Source organism: Echinops telfairi, unplaced genomic scaffold (genome assembly GCF_000313985.2).
Source record: "Echinops telfairi isolate 266 unplaced genomic scaffold, ASM31398v2 ScPeMD7_7467;HRSCAF=8505_1, whole genome shotgun sequence".
Taxonomy (NCBI): domain Eukaryota; kingdom Metazoa; phylum Chordata; class Mammalia; order Afrosoricida; family Tenrecidae; genus Echinops; species Echinops telfairi.
This window is the reverse complement of record NW_022111368.1, coordinates 25,551,652-25,569,375: the sequence shown is the minus strand read 5'-3', so window position 1 is coordinate 25,569,375 and position 17,724 is coordinate 25,551,652. Positions and strand designations below refer to the sequence as shown.

The 17,724-nt window shown below is 44.6% G+C and overlaps 1 protein-coding gene across 4 annotated transcripts in view; it reads right to left on the bottom strand.

The window, feature by feature from the left end:
- The window catches only part of AFF3 (AF4/FMR2 family member 3), a 587,662-nt gene that overhangs the window by 8,679 nt on the left and 561,259 nt on the right, over positions 1-17,724 (bottom strand). For all 4 annotated transcript variants that reach the window (XM_030888457.2, XM_045283938.1, XM_045283937.1 and 1 more), the window contains 4 exons: positions 12,741-12,804; positions 9,054-9,190; positions 5,703-5,774; positions 3,934-4,027 (listed from right to left, as the gene is read on the bottom strand). In XM_030888457.2, coding sequence (XP_030744317.2) covers positions 3,934-4,027; positions 5,703-5,774; positions 9,054-9,190; positions 12,741-12,804 — 367 coding nt within the window. The remainder of the gene's footprint in view (positions 1-3,933; positions 4,028-5,702; positions 5,775-9,053; positions 9,191-12,740; positions 12,805-17,724) is intronic.

The following is a 17,724-nucleotide window of genomic DNA, read 5'->3' as shown; positions in this document are numbered from 1 at the left end:
TCGGCTTTCCTCCTGCAGTTGGCGTCATAGTGTATGTTTTGTGAGATGGAGGAGGACTTTGTGGATTGGTGTCGGACATATGAGTTAATATTGGACTTGGGCAGCACTGGGTTGGGATATTTTCTTGACGTGCACTTAACCTTTATATAAAACTCTCTTATACATGAGTTTCTGTGGATTTGTTTCTCTAAAATACCCAGACTAACACAAGGGGCAAAGTTATTTCCTTTGGTTCAAAACCACCTTATGAAATGGTGACTTGATTTTTTTCAGCTCTGAATGGACGGACGGGTTATTCAAAATAGTAAGAAATGGCCTGTCAGTGCTCCCAGGCACTCCGGCAATTACAATGTGTAACTATAAGGATGGAATTGCAAACCATGCCAACATTTAGCCATTCCAAGGAATGGAATGGTTTTAATGGAGAATTAAAACCAGAAGGCAATCCTGACAGGTGAGCTGTCACCCTTCTCCATCTGGCATTGCCACTAATCAGCAGGGTTCCAGCCATGCGACCTCTAGAATGGATGTCTGTATAAAACAACTCTAGGTAGAGAGGGTAGGAGAGGGCTTTGTGGTTCCAGAAAGAGTGCAGAAAAAGGCGATTAAAGGAGAGAGACGTCTTCGGGGCTCTTCCCCTGCCCATAAGCCCCATGACTCAAAGAGAGGGTGTGGTAGTTCCATAATTTCATGTCAACTTGTTAAATAAGTGTAGAGGTGGAGCTTAGCCTGTCAACCAGGTCATAGCCTGATTGATGATGCCTCCTTGTGGGCGTGGTCTTCACATGAGGATTCTGGGAACTTCCTCTCTTTCACCTTCTTGCTGGCAAACCACTTGAAGACTGGAGACCCGCCAGACCCCTGGAGTTGTGTCTACCGCCATCAGATCCACAAGGCACCCACTGGCCTGTGATCTCCCTGTATTCTGCATCATTGCTTGTGGCTGCATGAGTCTGAAGAGGGATTTGTGGGCCAGTATCAGACTTATGGACTAGTATCGAACTTTTGGACTTGATCTGCACCGAGCTGGGGTATTTTCCTGATATAACTACTTCACAATATAAAGCTCTCTCTTACACATATATGAGTGTCCCTGGATTAGTTTCTCTAGTAACCCAGTCTAACACCCTGAGCCTTTCTTTTTCAGTCACCTTCTACTTTACCAAACATCATGCCATTCTCAAAGACCGGTCTGTTTTGATAACATGAGATGAAGTCTCACTATACTTGCTTCTAAGGAGCATTCTGGCTGTACTTCTTCCAAGACAGATTTGTTTGTTCCTCTATGAGTCAGCCGCAGATTCAACATTTTTTGCCAACATTATACTTCAAAGGCAGCAATTCTCCTTTGGTTTTCCTTATTCATTGTCCAGCTTTTGCATATATATGAGATGACTGAAAACCTGATGGTTTGAGTCAGGTACACCTTAGTCCTCAAAGTGACATCTTTGCTCTTTAATGTTTTAAAAAGTCCTTTGCAACAGATCTAGCCAATGCAATACACTGTTTGATTTCTTAATTCCTGTTTCCATGGGTGTTGATTGTGGATCTATGTCAAATGAAATCCTTAACAATGTCAATAATTGATGCTTATGCATTAGCTGCCTATTAGTTCAGTTGTGATGATCTTTGTTTTATGTTGGTGTGTAATACATACTGAAAGGATGATCTTTATCAGTAAGTGCTTCGAGTCCTCTTCACTTTCAGCAAGCAAGGTCATGTCATCTGCATAGGTCCTTAGTGAGTCTTCTTTCAAACCTGATCCTGTGCTTTTCTTCATTTAGTTCAGCTTCTCCTATTACTTGCTCAGCATGTACACTGAATAAGCATGATGGAATGCTACAACTCTGACGTGCACCTTTCCTGATTTTAAATCATGTAGTAGATTCCTTGCTCTTTTTGAATGACTGTTTCTTGGTCTATATAGGGATTCCACATGCGTACAATGAAGTGTCCTGGAATTCCTATATTTGTCATGCTCTCCAAATTTTTTTTAATTATGCAGAGTCAGACGCCTTTGCAAAGTCAATAAAACACAAGCAAACATCCTTCTGATGTTCTCTGCGTTCACCCAAGATCCATTTGACATCTGCAACATCTTCCATGCCCCCTTCTGAATCCAGCTCGTATTTCTGGCTGATCCTTGAGGATGCACCGCTGCAACAATGTTTGAATTATTTTCAACAAATTTTAATTGTGTGTATTAGTGATACTATTTGACAATTTCCACATCATGCTTGAGCACACTCGGTTTTCCAAATTTCTTGATGCATAAGAGTACTTCCAGTGTTACATCTTTTTTGTCTTGTCATTTCAATGGATATTGTCCATTCTTGGAGCCTTACCATTTATTTTCTGGCAATACTGTCAGTGCAACTTGGATTTCTTTCTTCAGCACCATGGGTTTTTAAAATCATGTTACCTCCTGAAACGATGAGACATCGACCACTTCTCTTTAGTTCAATGATTTTTGTGTATTCTTTCCATCTTCTTTGATGCCCCCTTTTGATGCTCAATATTCTGTCCATAGAATTTTTCAGTACTGCAGCTCAAGACTTGAATGTTTCTCCTGTTCTTTCAGCTTGAGAAGTGCCGAGTGCATTGCTCCCTTTTCCCTTTCTAACCCCAGGTCATTGCACATTTCATTCTAACACTTTATTTGGTCTGTTGGAGCTGCTGTTTTGAATCTTTTGTTTCGCTCTTTTACTTCACCAGTTTCCCCTTTTGCAACAGTTACTCTTCATTTAAGAGCAAGTTTCGGAGTCTTCTTTGTGATGTCCATTTCTGTCTTTTCTTTTTTGCCGTCTTTTTCTTGCTCATTTGCTTTCGTCATGTATAATGTCTTTGATGTCATCTCACAACATGTATTGTGTTTGGCCATTCGTGTTCAGTGCAACAAAGCTATTACTGAGACGGACTCTAAACGTGGAATATACTCAAGGTCCTCCTGTGGCTCTCCACCTTCAGTATGTATGATGTATCAACATTTTCTTCAGCTTCAACTTGAACTTGCATATGAGCAACTGCTGCTCTCTTCCAAGTTAGTTCCTGGTCTTGCTCTGAGTGATGATATTGAATTTCTCTATGTTCTCTTTCTATAATTACTGGAGACTCATTAAGAAGCAGCTCTACTTCAAAGAGGAAGAAACTTGCAGTAGGAATGAGGACTTTATGTTGGCTAAAAGATAAATTCCCTAGTATGCTGGACCAAGGAATGAGATCGTCATTCTCTGGAACAGTGGTTCTCCACCCGTGGGTTGTGATCCCTTTGGGGGTCGAAAGAGCCTTCACAGGGGTCGCCTAAGACCATTGGGAAACTCATATTTCTGATGGTCTTAGGAACCAAAACACTGCTCCTCTATCCGTCTCCAGGCAGGTCTGCCCACATGCAGATACGCCCACCTACGAGTACCTGGGCTGGTGTAAGGACTGTTACCCATGCTACACCATGCTTCAAGACAAAATTTCATTGATTTGTCATTAGAAATAAATATTTCACAATATATAATTACATATTGTTTTTGTGATCATCACCATGCTTTATGTTCAATTTGTAACAATGAGAATATATCCTGCATACCAGATATTTATATTGTGATTCTTAACAGTAGCAAAACTACAGTTATGAAGTAGCAACGAAAATAATTTTATGGTTGGGGGTCACCACAACACGAGGAACTGTATGAAAGGGCCGCAGCATTAGGAAGGCTGAGAACCCTTCTCTGGAGGTTCAAAAACACGTGGCAGAGGGACAAATTAGATGGGCTCTCTGTGCTCTACAACCACAAATGTGTTACAGATAAGACTCGTCTGGGTACTAGAAGTGTCCTGTATTAGCCCCAAAGCAACAATTCTACCAGAGTCTTTGAAAATGTCCTTGGCAGGGAGACCTCTAAGTACAAAGACCAGTGCTGCCCCTTAGTGAGAAAGTACCTTGAAATAGTCGATAAGAGCTTTTGAATACTTTACAACATGGTCCCTTTTAAGTCGAAACATCCGCCAGTACAAGAGAGCCAGGCATCGGTAACTGCAGGAGAAAAGAGAAAGGGGCTCTGAAAACCCTCACCAATGAGACTTCGTCAAAGCATTCGTTAATATAAAATACACAAACACACATCTTCCTTCCTCTATGAGTGTATGCTTTTGTGGAGCTTGTCTTTCTTTGGTTCTAAAGACATATAATTCAAAAATCCAAGGAGCTATTCCTGAAATACATCCACCACTAATTCATTTCATAGTATTAGCGGTCTAGTTCCTTTGTTGGGCGCCAGGGTTGGTTATTTTCTCTTCCGCCATTAGAGGACAGTCTCTCTCCATGAGCAGAGTGAGGCAGCACCAGCACGCAGCCTTCAGCCTTCAGCCATTGCCTGTGAGGTGAGTGTGGAAGCTCTAGCGGGCAGAGCAGCCTGCCCCTGGTTTTCCCTCTGACTCCCTGGGCATCCTGCTGGGCAGAGTCCGCATTGTGAAAGAACAGCCCTTGCATCTATTTTTATTCCCTTCACTTTTTAATGACCTTGCCGGACACTCATGGAGGGAAACCTGGTAGCACATATGAATGCTTTCTGAACAATAACAATCCTATGGGGAGACCGGTGGTTTATTATTTTAGATAACACCATCATCATTGGCGCATCATATTTTATATGCGATTAGCGCCCACAGCTTTACTGATCCCCGACATGAAACCGAAATAACGCTGGAAAAAGCACAGGGAGCTTTTCCCCAGCCTCCCGCCCCACCCCTCTCTCTTCCCTGGGCGCTCTTCCCTCTGAACGGTCCACTCACTCGGGGACGGGGCGGCCTCACTACATGACCAACAAAAACACAAGACAGTTTAGTAGCCTGTTCTTAGCACACCAAACTCCAGGTGGTGGCAGGGTGCCCACTCCCCGGGACCTCTCCTTGCCGAATGCTGCGGGCTGGCCGGCTTGTGGGTTTTGCTATAGAGACTTGCTTCTCCGATTTGCAGAGTAGGTTCTAGAATGCATAAGCCTTCGGAGGTGAAGCCTGTAGTTAGTGTTCGGTATGAACAAAAAAAATGTTGAGTCTTTTTTTCTCAAGAGGAACCAATTTGGTGTGTTTCCTCTTTGTGACTGGGGAGAGTAGCGTGGGGCGCCCTCGGGAGAGAAAGTGGGGGAAATGATGACAATTGTATCAACATATCCATGGTGATCATCACACATCTTTGAAAAAATCGGTTAGACATTACCTTTTGTTTAGAAAATAAATCATTTTATTATCAAAGTATAATGAACTGACCCTATGCTGAATGTGCTGAGAACCCAAATACAGCATATTCAGTCATGCTAATCCCACATATAAAGCAAGAAGTGAATTTGTCTGATTGCATCTAAAATGTTAAACACGAGGAATTCCATTAGGATTCAAAGGACTAAAACACAGAACTACCTGGTTTAAACACACACACACACAACACACACACACACACACACACACACGCACACTTGCGTGCAGAAAAAAAAATTCTTGTGCAATTGATGTGTCAATATTCAATCACTGTTAATTCAAATCCTGCATGACATGGCAGCAAACAATGGTCCGAAGGCTCCCTTGTCATCAGAACGGCATTCGATTTTGAATGCTGGGAGACACGAGGAAAGCGCAATGCCTTTCAGCACATGCTTTGCCGCGGAAGACCCACAAGGGCGGGGTAGGAAGCTTAGCTCATCTGATGCACTCACCATAAAGCGGCTAGTTGCTTGTCTTCTGGGGTGGCATTGGGGCCTGAGTGGGTTTTTAGTCTCATCGCATACCTACAAAAGAACACCAAAAATAAGAAAGGAAAGCCCGGGAAAGATGGAAAGCACGTGCTCTTACTAACAATGGAACATGTCTTCTGTCGGGTGGTCTCTCTGCTTGACACTCAGCTTTGGAGACTGCTTGCTGATAACTCTTCCTTACAAGCCAGCTGATGCTGCTCCATTCTCCCCACACATTACACCACTGTGATGACTTGAATGATACGATTCTCAGGCCCATCTATCTTCTTTCGGCTCGTTAACAATACACGCACAAATGATATGGAAGGCCTGGAGTGCTACCCGTCCAGAGTTCTCCGTGTAGATGGTAACATAGACGTGTTTACCAGCTTGGATTTATGGTTGAGTGGTTGCTGCGATGAAGGCAAAGTCCAACCCTGCTAGGATTTCTCCAGGGGAATTTTTCATCCCTTGCACGCCAATGAATGCTTGGTTGCACCCCTTTTGCTTTGCTATGGAATTCCTACTTGGACAGCAGTTAAGTGTCCTGGGTACATGTTCATTCTATACACTCCAGGGTAGCTGCTCCCACAGAACCATGTGATGAGAAATTCGTGGTTTTGGTGGGCTGTGCTTCATTTATTTCTCTGAACTGGGGAAGCTATCATTCCCTCCCCCCACCCTTCTTTCTTAGTAGTACACTCAGGTTACATGCAGACTTTCCAAAAGAATGAGGCCGTATGTGTGATGGTCAGAGCATCCTGGGGTCACAGGTCATATCCACTTGGGAGCTGTGAACTCTTACATAAATGAATGATCACCATCTTTAAGCTCCCATGTTTCCTTGTTAACAAAATGCAACAACGAAGACAGCATTTTGGTGAGGATGACCCAAGATGGTGTAGCACAGCACTTGGTAGAGTGGGATAGCTCCCTTTACACACTCAAGAACTTATAGGCTTGTCACAACCTGCTCAAAGCAACCCAATGGGACACAGTACAACTGTCCCTATGGGTTTCTGAGACTGTCACTCTTTAAAGGAGTAGAAATGATCATCTTTTTCTTCTCCTGGAGGGTGATGGTCTTGGTTTCGAACTGCTGACCTTGAGGTTAGCAGCTCAATGGGAAACCACTGTGCTACCAGGGCCTGGGGTCAGAATGGACTCCAGTGCAGCATTGTGTCTCTCCTCTACAATTTCCAGGGTTGTTGTGCTTCTGGGTGTATCACTTTGGATAGTTCTCACAGTGGCTGCTCTAGGTGCTGTAATTGGATAGTTCTCACAGTGGCTGCTCTAGGTGCTGTAAGTGGATAGTTCTCACAGTGGCTGCTCTAGGTGCTGTAACATGCATACGCAATTTATTACAGCTCACTGAGCTGGAGGGCGTGACCTACCGTTAAATCAGCGTTCTTTGGCGCATCACACAGTGGCATAATCTTTGTTTTAACATCAAATATGCTTTATAAAACTCAGGAGGATACTTTAGCTTATAAATCCACGTTTCTGTTCTTCCCTTTCCCCTGTGTTGCAGGATAACCTCCTTTGATCGTTTCCTTGTTCCTTGAGAGATTCCTTCCAGCCAACTTTTCAGGGTGGATCTGCTAGTGACAGATTATTTTGAGTCTGATTTTGTCTGAGAATATTTTTATTTTCCCTTCATTCCTGAACAGGAGCCCTGCTGGAAAAGTGGATTGAGCACTGAATGACTAACTGCAAGGTCAGTGGTTCGAAGCCACCAGCCACTCCAAGGGAGAAAGATGAGGCTACTTGCTCCCATCAAGGCAGGTCTTGGAAACCCAATCTAGCAGTCCTACTCTGTCCTATAGCGTTGGTGTGACTTGGTTGACTCAACAGCAGTGGTTTATTGGTCATTCCTGAACGATCGTTTAGCTGAACATAGAATTCACAGTTGACAGTTCTTTTCTTTCAGTGTTTGGAAAATGTGGTGCCACTACCTTCTGAGGAAGGAAAGTGAGGATCTAGGGTTTCTTAGAAAGATCTTAATGTTAAAACAAAACCAAACCTGCCACCTTCTTTCCGTCACTGCTGCAAATACTGCAACATGTATGTAGGTAGGAGGAAAGAGCCACCAATATATCGGCTTAATAGAATTATTGTACTAAGAAAAATAGCTAGGCAATGCTGATTTCCAAAACACTCTTAAAGACTACTCTCTTTGAAGATCATGTGTTTTCTGCTGCTGATGCAAGGGTCCCACAGGCTGGAAACGATTTACTGAAACAAAGTGGTGTTGGACCAATGCCGACCCAAAAGGTCATAACCTGAGATGATTAGAAATCTTCCATCTTACATGGCTGGGCATGATAAAAAATACCTAATCTTAGGTCATACTGAATTCTAGAAAAGTCTCTCCAAGTTAGCTTTAGGGAGAATTATTCATACAGTTTCACATTAGATATTATCTCAAGCAGTTGGACAAGCTAAAACAGTACACTGTACGACAGAGGTAGGAGAATGGATGGAATTTCCTGAATGGTTCGTTAAAGAAAAATTAAGGTTGTGCATTTGCAAGTCTCCATTACGTAGATAACCATCCCCATCAAAACACATTTAGATGCCTGGGCCCTGGTGATGCAGGGGGTTATGAGCTGGGTGGCCAACCGCAAGCCCAGCAGTTCAAACGACCAGTAACTCCGCTAGAAAAAGAGAGGCTTTCTACTCCTAAAAGAGTTAGTCTCAGAAACCCACAGGGACAGGTTCTACCCTGTCTTATGGGGTCTTTATGAGTTGGAATTGACCCGATGGCAGTGAGACCAAAAACCCAGTTTGGCACAAAAACCCATGCTGTCTTTGTACATGCCACGCTGTAGTAATTCAGGATGGGGGTGTGTGTGTCAGTATTCATGTGTAAGTTTTAGACCCGGCCAGTGTGAGCACCCTCTGAGACAGCATATTATAGGATGGCTTTTCATTTCATAAAATCTTTCTAACCTTCTTCCCTTTCAATTCAATACTCCTGAATCACTTACTGAGGGCGGTAAGGTATGGATGATCTCAACTTGAACCAGAGTAAAAAGAAGCAGTGCAGAGGTGGACTAACGGAGGCGGGTTCTCCTAGATGGGTGAAGTGGCCATGCGTTGGCTTCCCCTGAAGCAATCAGGCCTGCAGGAGCTGTCCCTGACTCACTCACACCAAGAGCAAAGGAGGCAGGGTAAGAGAGCGTTCCTTTCAAAATCTTCAGTGCCTATATTTTGAAATGAACGCTAGTCACTGGTGACTGATGTCCACATTCTCCGTATTCTTAGCTCTTCTAAATATTCCTCAGCCATTTCCCCAGTTTCTGAGACCCAGCAAGAACATACAGTCCTTACCTGATGAGTTCTACTGTTTCTGAGTACATCGTGTACGGAGACTTGGATTCCATCGGGCCTTGTTCCATCGCGTTCCCACACTCAATAAACGACAAAGCTGCTTCAGCATAGTTCAGTGCTTTCCCAAACTTTTCCACCTGATCAACAGAGTTAATACAGTTTGTTCCTTAAGAAAAGTTTTTTTTCAAAAAACAAAACAATAGCATTTTCATATAGGTTTATTTGAGAAATCCAACTTCTGAGTTCTAAAAACCTGTTAGTGGAGCCAAGAGATGCAAGAAATGGGGTACTTCCTTCTCTGTTCTTTACCCCTGACCCCCCATAAGAAGTACTGCTCTTTGGGGTAAGTGAGTGAATGGTTAGATATAGAATGATACCACATAACGCTTAAAATGTCCTGCACACCCTGATGTCTGTTTCTCTCTCTCTAATCTCCCAGGGTTTGGGACCATTATCTTCTATCCATCCAGGCTTTGCTTAGTGCACACTGAAGTTGATAGGCCTGGCTCCACAGGAGAGTTTTCACCCCTTTTTGATGTGTGTACCCCAGCTTTGATGACTGAAGACCTTGGCTGTCATTTTTTACGCCACTGCTTTCAAAAATCCTTTATGTGTGTTGCAAGTGAGAATATACACAGCAGAACACATCCCAACACAACAATTTCTATGTGTTTTATTCAGAGACACGAATGCCAATGGCTGACGTGTGCAGTCAATTGCTTTCTCTGCTGAGTTGGTCCTTCCCCACTACCATAAACTCACTGCCCTGCTCCGTTCCCATTCTCCTCTGGGCTGTTGTTGTCAATCCGATCCCATACAGCGAGACATTAATAGCTTCCTTTCAATGACTTGGGCTATTTCTATCTTCCCTCCTTCCTCTTTGCATGAGTTTGGTTACTTTGTTGACAGTCAAGCCCTTGCTTAAAGGTGAGCATGAGGTGGGGTTAAGAGAGGAGAGGAAACTCAAGGTATCAGCTTTGCTCTTTTCGCTCTTCAATTATGAAACACCACTGTGAAAATTAATAACAACTTTTTCTGGATTATCTATCATTCTCTAAACCAGTGTCTAAGCCAACGTTTCCCACAGACAGCGATACCACCTCCACCCCGAGGGTACTGGGATGATGGGGGCATGGTGGGGGGACTGCAAAAGCAGATACCTACACTTTATCATGGATCATGGACTACAGTAAAAAGTTTTTGTTTTTTTTAATTTAAGATTTTAATTGCCAGAGGGACACTGAGTAATTTTTTTTCCTGAAAAGGGGGTGGTAAGCCAAATCAGTGGGGGAATCCATAGTCTAAATATATGTTAAAATATTTAGCAAGGATAAAAAAAAGAATTGTTATATTTTTAGGTTCTCATAAATTCACATGTACACATCAATTTTCTAGCCCCACACATTGCTACTTTCTTTGGATAATTACACATCCTAACTTAGGGTTGCAAAGTCTCTCCAGGTTTCAAATGACCTCTTCATCAATCAAAACTGATGCAAACACTCTAAGAACTACTCCAAGTCTTGTCACTAAAAACCCAGAGCCCCAGACTTCATGGCCATGACACCTAACAAAGCAGACAGAGAGAGCAAAATGCTGTCTTTGGCAGCGTAAGACAATCTTAAGACTCATGACAAAATACCCATTTATAAACTATCAAGGGCTCATGCGGGAGGGGGGAGCGGTGAGGGAGGGGAAAAATGAGGACCTAATGTCGGGGGTTTAAATGGAGAGAAAATGTTTTGAGAAACGATGTACAAATGCGCTTTACACAATTGATGTGTGTATGGATTGGGATAACAGTTGTATGAGCCCCTAATAAAATGTTAAAAAGGAAAAAAAAAAAGAAGAGTTTCGAAAATCCGACAAAGAAAAAAAAAAAGACTCAAGTAACCCTAATAGGCTTTGAGGCAGTAATTCTTGATAATGCTTTCGATTAAAGAAGCTATTTCATTTGACAAGTGCTTTTTTAAAAGCACTTGCCTCTGTGCTTGATACATGAAAGTTTCTTCTGAAAAACGTGTACTGTATTCGGAGAAAGAAATGGTGTACCTACAAGACAGGGCAGAGCAGTCTGCTACTGCACAACACATTGCAAAACGAGGCCAATGGAAGTGGAGGGTTAGAGTAGTGAGGTAGACCAGCGAGAGGCTGGGCAGGCCTCTGGAAAGCAACCTGAGCCAGATAGTGAGAAGGGATGGTGTGACTGCGCTGGATTTGGGAGGATGCTGAAGGAGTGGGTGTGTGTAATTTTGAGTGTGTGCACGCATGTGTGTGTGTAAAATTGTGAGTGTGTGTGTAGCTCTGGAGGGGGGCAATGGCCTGCTGACTTCATGAACAAAGTGTGCTTAGGGGCAGGGGGACCAGCCTGGCTACAGCCAAATGTGTTCTCGGGAAACAGCTGCAAGAAAAGTGGGGTTGGATCATGCAGTGGAAGAGTAATCCTGTAAACAGTGGAGGAGAGATTCAGGCAGAGCCATGAAAATTCAATGTTCTTCTTTCTCCAACAATGGTCAAGGGTCAGACTCTTCATAGGACCAGAAATCTCCATCCCACTGTGAGATGTGGAGAAGAACTAGACTTTCTGGTCCTCTTCGTATTCTCTGGCCCAGACAACACACCCCGGGTGACCTTGGCTTGTGGCGACCTCCTGTGTATCAGCGTAATACTGCGCTCCCCGGAGCTTCCAATGGCTGATTTTTCGAAAGCACAGCACCAGACCCCTCTCCCAACATGCCTCTGGGTAGACTCAAGCTCCCAACCTTTCAGTTAGCAGCCAAGGGTGTGAATGATGTGCCCACCATGGAGCTCCTGTTCTTTGGTACTCAGTGGCAATTTTTCCTTCTCTCCCAGTGTAACTGGACAGTGCTCTTCCTGCAGAGGGAATGCTTGCCCAGTACAGTTGAGAGAGGGACGTTGTTATGACCTAAGCCTCTTCAATATTGTAATAAGGTCATTCAGAATGCCTTGCTGATCTCCTGCACCTGTTATCAGTGACAGATGCTGTAGAGGACCAGAGTTGGGGTAACTAGGTTGGAAGTAATCTTTTTGGAAGAGAGTAAAAGACTATATGATTTCTTTTAGAAAACAAAACCAAACAGAAGTTTTCTATTCCTTGCCTGAAAGCTTCAAGCTTTCCCAAAAGGGAGATTAGCCAAGTACGAAAAGTTAATCTTTGAAAATGATCAAACCGTGTGCAGTTTATGAGTTTCTGTGGCTGTACAGTTTCAGATGAAGGATTCCTTTTGGCAGATACACATGAAGAACACGAGAGAGAGACACACAGACAGACAGACAGACAGAGAGTCTTTTTGAAGAGGGAGTTGACCTTGGGACCAAGCCATGGGTTGGGCTGGGATAACGAGAGGAGAAGGCAAACCTAGATATTTTTTTGGTCGGGAAAAACATACTATCTCCCACTGACTCCCCTGCCTCTAGTTACTATTCAAACCCTACGATGAAACTGAAATATTTATTTATCTAGGGCTTTCTCCTCGTCAGACATTATTGGTTGAAGTCATAATTTATTGGGCTATGAGTGCTTGATCATATAAACATTTCTCCATTTAACAGAGCCAGCCATCCTTGTAATAGATTTTATAATTACCCCAGCTATAATGCCCCATTGATGAAGCTGCAGTACAAACATCATTTGGAAGAACGTATCTGGAGAGAAAAGAGCCTCACCATCGCATCCGCTTTATGCTTCATCCGCTTAGCTTCTTGCATGAAGTAATCTGCACTGCGTGGCCTGCAGGAGGGAAAGACATACGTGTCATTACTGCTGACGTGCCAGAGCCTTGGGAAATCGCCTTTCCCAACACAGTGTTTTCATATTCTTTTCAAATGTGATGCATGATTTCAAAACTCTGCTGGGTGTGAAATCAAGTGTGGTAAACACACACACACACACACACACACACACACACACACAATTTCCAAATTGCTGCCTATATGTAAAATACCATGATGACTTTTCTCCTAAGTAATCAATTCAAAACACATTAAATCTAGGCAGAGTCGACCTTCAGAGTGGTTTTCACATGGCCCCCGAGTGCCCAATTTGCGAATCAGATTTTTATTGCATGGTTTTAAAGAGAGCAAGTGGAGGGGGGAAAAAAATCTCATTTCCACATGATATTTCACACCAGCAATCCCTTTTTCGTGTAAAGACTGTAAGCATACCCCACAGCAACTGAACGGCTCTGCACGGGCAAGTGTATTTATGTGTCCTTAAGAAAATCAGTGTCATTTATGTGCCGAGACAGCACCTGTAGTTGTGTGTAGGTACATTTAATTATTTTAAAGCCTCACAGTGAAAAATGGAAAGCGGCAATGTTGTATGATTACATTCCAGTGGTAATGAAGTTAATTGTAAAATGATGTCTGCCTCGTAACAATGCAAACGTGGCCTGTATTCTCCAGAGCTCTGATTAGCTAGCTGGTAAACATTCACAGCAGACACGTGCATTATTAAAGCAATAATCTGACCAGCACCAACTCTGCAGGGAGATACAGGTAATTCATCCGGAGTGCGTATAATGGCCCCCCAGGTACACCGAGCCATCCGTCAGACAGCACTTTTCAATGCTACTAAGTCGAATACCGGATTTAACAACAACAACATCCTTTATATGCCATCAGTATAAACGTCCTTGTATGATGGGTTTGGGGATAAACAATAAGCTTAACCTAATCATGGATACCAAACCTAAGTCATGATGAATGTGCTCTCTCCCACCTGGACGGGGCCAGATGACATTGTTACAGGCTTAGTTGCTCCGGCCCTGGCCTTGTTTTAGACTCTAGTCTCTCAAGGGTCTGTTTCCTGACTTTATTCCTTGGCAGTCAGAGCATTTCTTTATCCAAAGAGGTCAAAAGGCTTAGAAGAAAAAATACTCAAGCCCCGACTATGATGGCGTCATTCAGTGTGACCAGCCATCATCCTGACAGTTTTAATGAAAGAAGTACACGGGTCCGAAGCGCAGTATGTAACCAGCTTTAGTTCACAAATCACTGAAGCAAGACTCGGACCTTGGTCTCTGCCTCTTCCGAAGGATGGTTGGTGCTATGGTTTCATGCTGAGATGAGTCCACTTTTCCAACGCAGAAATGAGGAGCTTAGGTGCAGCATTTCCTCAATGTGTGCAATTAAACTCCCCTTCTATGGCTCCTGGCTCCCTTCATTATTCTTTCTGCCACTTGGGCCTGAAAATGTCCATTCAGGCCCAAACGTTCCCTGGGGAGTGACGTCTGAGCCTCCTTCACATCTAGGTCATCTTTTACATGCCCACTCACTCACTCACTGCCATCCAGTCGATGCCAACTCAGTAGTTCTGTAGGACAGGGTACGACTGTTTCTGTGCGCTTCTGAGACTGTAATAACAGGAATGAAAAACCTGGTCTTTCTCCCAAGAAAGCAGCTTGTGGTTTTGAACTGCTCACCATGCAGATCTCAGCCCAAGGCATAACCACTGTGCCACTAGGGCTCCTGCGACATGTCCATAACTCACTCCATTTGAGGGTCTTCTTAGTAGCCTTTACACGGTGGGTTTTCCTTTTTTGTCTGTGTATTGACTTTTGCCAGCATGCTGACTTGCCCCTGTGCTCGGAATCTAACTCTGCAGTCTACATTATTTACATTTCTTTTTCACACCTGAAAGTGGAAGATCAGAACCCACCTCTAGCTCCTAGGCTTTAGTTCGAATCCAGGGGATAATTTGTTTGAGAAGTTCAGGTGCCTTCACCTGTTCTTAAACCCCTGTTAGCAAATGCTCTGGACATTTTCTTGAAAGCATTACTCTTTCCTCACTGAGCACATCCACCAGCCATATCTAGGCTTCCATCACCATCCAGAACCCTTCTCTAGTTCCTTGGCTCCAGATTCACTCCCCTCCAATACATATGGAGTGTTATCCTTGAGCCAATGTCTATGCAACATGCCTTTCATTGATCACCACTCTGATCAAAGGTCTGAAATCCATCTCTAGAGCTTATGAGATCAAATCTCAGTCCAAGGCCCCGGGGAATCTTGCTGGATCCTCTTGATGGTGACATTTGCTCATCAAGGCCCTTGCCCACGATTCAGGAGATTTCCTCACTGTTGTGGTAACACACACCCTTTCTCTTAGAAGTCTGTTCATCCTTTCCTTCCTGCCTGAAGCAACTGTCTGCTCGGCTCACATAAAACTCCAGTTGCTGTGACTCACCGCCATCAAGTGGTGCCGACTCATAGTGACTTTCGAGGACAAGAGGGAACTGCCCTGTGAGTTTCTAAGGCTGGACTTATTTATACGGGAGTAGAACACACTCTTTCTCCCTCAGAGCAGCTGGTGGTTTCAAATGGCTAACCTTTCGGATCACAGCCTAACACGTAAACACTATGCTACCAGGTCCCCTCATAATTACTGTGAAGTCAACTCCAATCCCTGGCGCCCCCACCTGTGGGTAAGGCTACAACTGTGCTCTAGAAGGGTTCCAATGGCTGAGGTGGGAGTGTGTGGGTGGAGGGGGGAGTAGATCACCAGGGCTTACTTCCAGGCTGTCTCTAGGTGGACTCAAACCTCCATCCCTTCTGTTTGTAGCAGGGCAGGTCAGTGGTCTGTATCACCCGTGCACTCCAGCCCTTCGTTAACAACCTGCACGGAGTGAGTGCCCCCAAGAGCCCTCAGCTTCTGCCACCATGAGCCCTGCCTAGTAATGCTGGCCTATGCTCATCTCTCTTCTTCCTAGTCTTGCATAGCGCTCCTCAGTTCTTACACTTCCGGGCATGTCATTGCCTCCTGAGCGGTACGGGTTACAGTCATTGCACAAGTGCAACTGTCTTTTTGGCACGTTTTCAGCAGAGACCAGGCGGCAGCCCTCTTTGATCTCCCCCTACCCTGCAGTTTTAGGCAAATGGCAGAAAGTAAACAAACCCGCCTTGAATAGCACTGAATTCATTTCAGGCTTAGGGAGGAAGGGTGGCTTCTGATGGGGTGCAGCATTGCAGCCAATGAGCCAGAGCCTGTCTCCATGGCAACCTGACATTCTCCACATCATTATCTGCTCACACTCTAGGAGAGGAGTTGGGTCATTTTCCTCCCCTTGCCCTGGTTTGTCAACCTGTCACTAACAGATCATCATTCCAAATGCATTTCATTTTCATGAGTGGATTCTCTTGGTAATGAGCTATGGAATTGTAGGTTTTACTAGCCTTCTAAGTAAGCCTTATAGGGTAAAACAACCAATCCCCCCCCCCCAATCTATTATTGTCATGTTGATTCCAACTCAGAGTGACCCTATCAGACAGAGCAGAAATACCCCATACGATTTCCCAGGCTGTAAATCCTTCTCCTGTGGAGTGGCCGGTAGATCTGAGCTGCCAATAGCACTGGCCCATAATTCCCGTACTCAAATGGCTTTTACTGGCAGCATGGGAGTGCATGGTGAAATACCTAATGCGGAGGTTTGTCACCAATTCTCATGATGCACATGGATAAAGGACATATGTGACACACGTAGATTTTGGCTGTACCATAGCCACTACAATAGTAACCTGAGAAGCTGGGAGTGGGCTGGGGGTACCATCCAGGCATCTACTTCGGACACACTATTCGGAATGCTCCTCTTTGCCTACGTGATTGGGCAGCTCTTTACACTGAGTCACTGAAGATTGTTTATGCAGAGTCACTAAAGACTGTTCCTGAGCAGTGGCTCATCTTTTTTTCCCCAAGTGATGTCAACTGCCACAGTCCTAGACTAGCTTATTATAAAGTTAATAGGACCAAAGGGCAACCCCCTAGATTCTCCAGCAAGGCAGTGGGGCCAGGCAATATTAAGCCATCAAGTTCTGGCAGCAATGTACGAAGGGGGCTTCTAAGAGTTCATGGAAAAATTCCATTCTCTTTCAGTTCTACTTTGCCGTGAACCTCTGAAAGCCCCTGGTGGCGTCGTGGTTACATGCTGGACTGTGATCTGCAGGGTCAGCAGATCAAAACCAGCAGCAGGTTCACGGGAGAAAGACTTTCTACTCCTGTGAAGAGTTAACAGTCTCAGAAACTCACAAGGGAATTCCACCCTGTCCCACAGAGTCTCTAGTGTTGGCAGCGACCTGATGGAAGTGAGGCTCTTTTCCTGGTACACGTCAGTAGACCAATAGCTGTAAAGTGGATTGTGGCTCGTGGCCACTTCCGCTGTGCTCAATGGGGCTTTCAGGGCGGACTCTTTGGAAGCAGATCCTCAGGCCTTTCTCCCAAGGGGTATGTGGGTGGACTGGAACCTTCAGCCTTTTGGGTCAGCAGCTGAGTGTCTTAACCTTTGAGCCACGTTGGGCCGCCATACTGGCCAGACTGCCATTCCATCAGGAGGAAAGTAAAACGGTTACACTGTGGTGGTTGTGTAGTCTCCTGTTGCTCCAAAGCCCAAACCAAACATACTGCTCGGAGTCAGTCCTGGCTCTTAGCTGCCCTCCAGGACAGTCGTACCCGCTCCCTTTGCATGACGCAGCCTGTCAATCTTTCTGGGGCAGCAAGCCTCCTCTTTCTCCCTCAAAGCCGCCTCTTGGTTTGCATTGCCCACCTGTGCTAACAGCCCAGCCTGTACCCCCTGTGCCACCAGGGCTCCTTCCGATGACAAAGGCACTGAAATAAAGCCTAAGAACCTCAGTGCCCAAACAGATTCCCCCCCCCCCC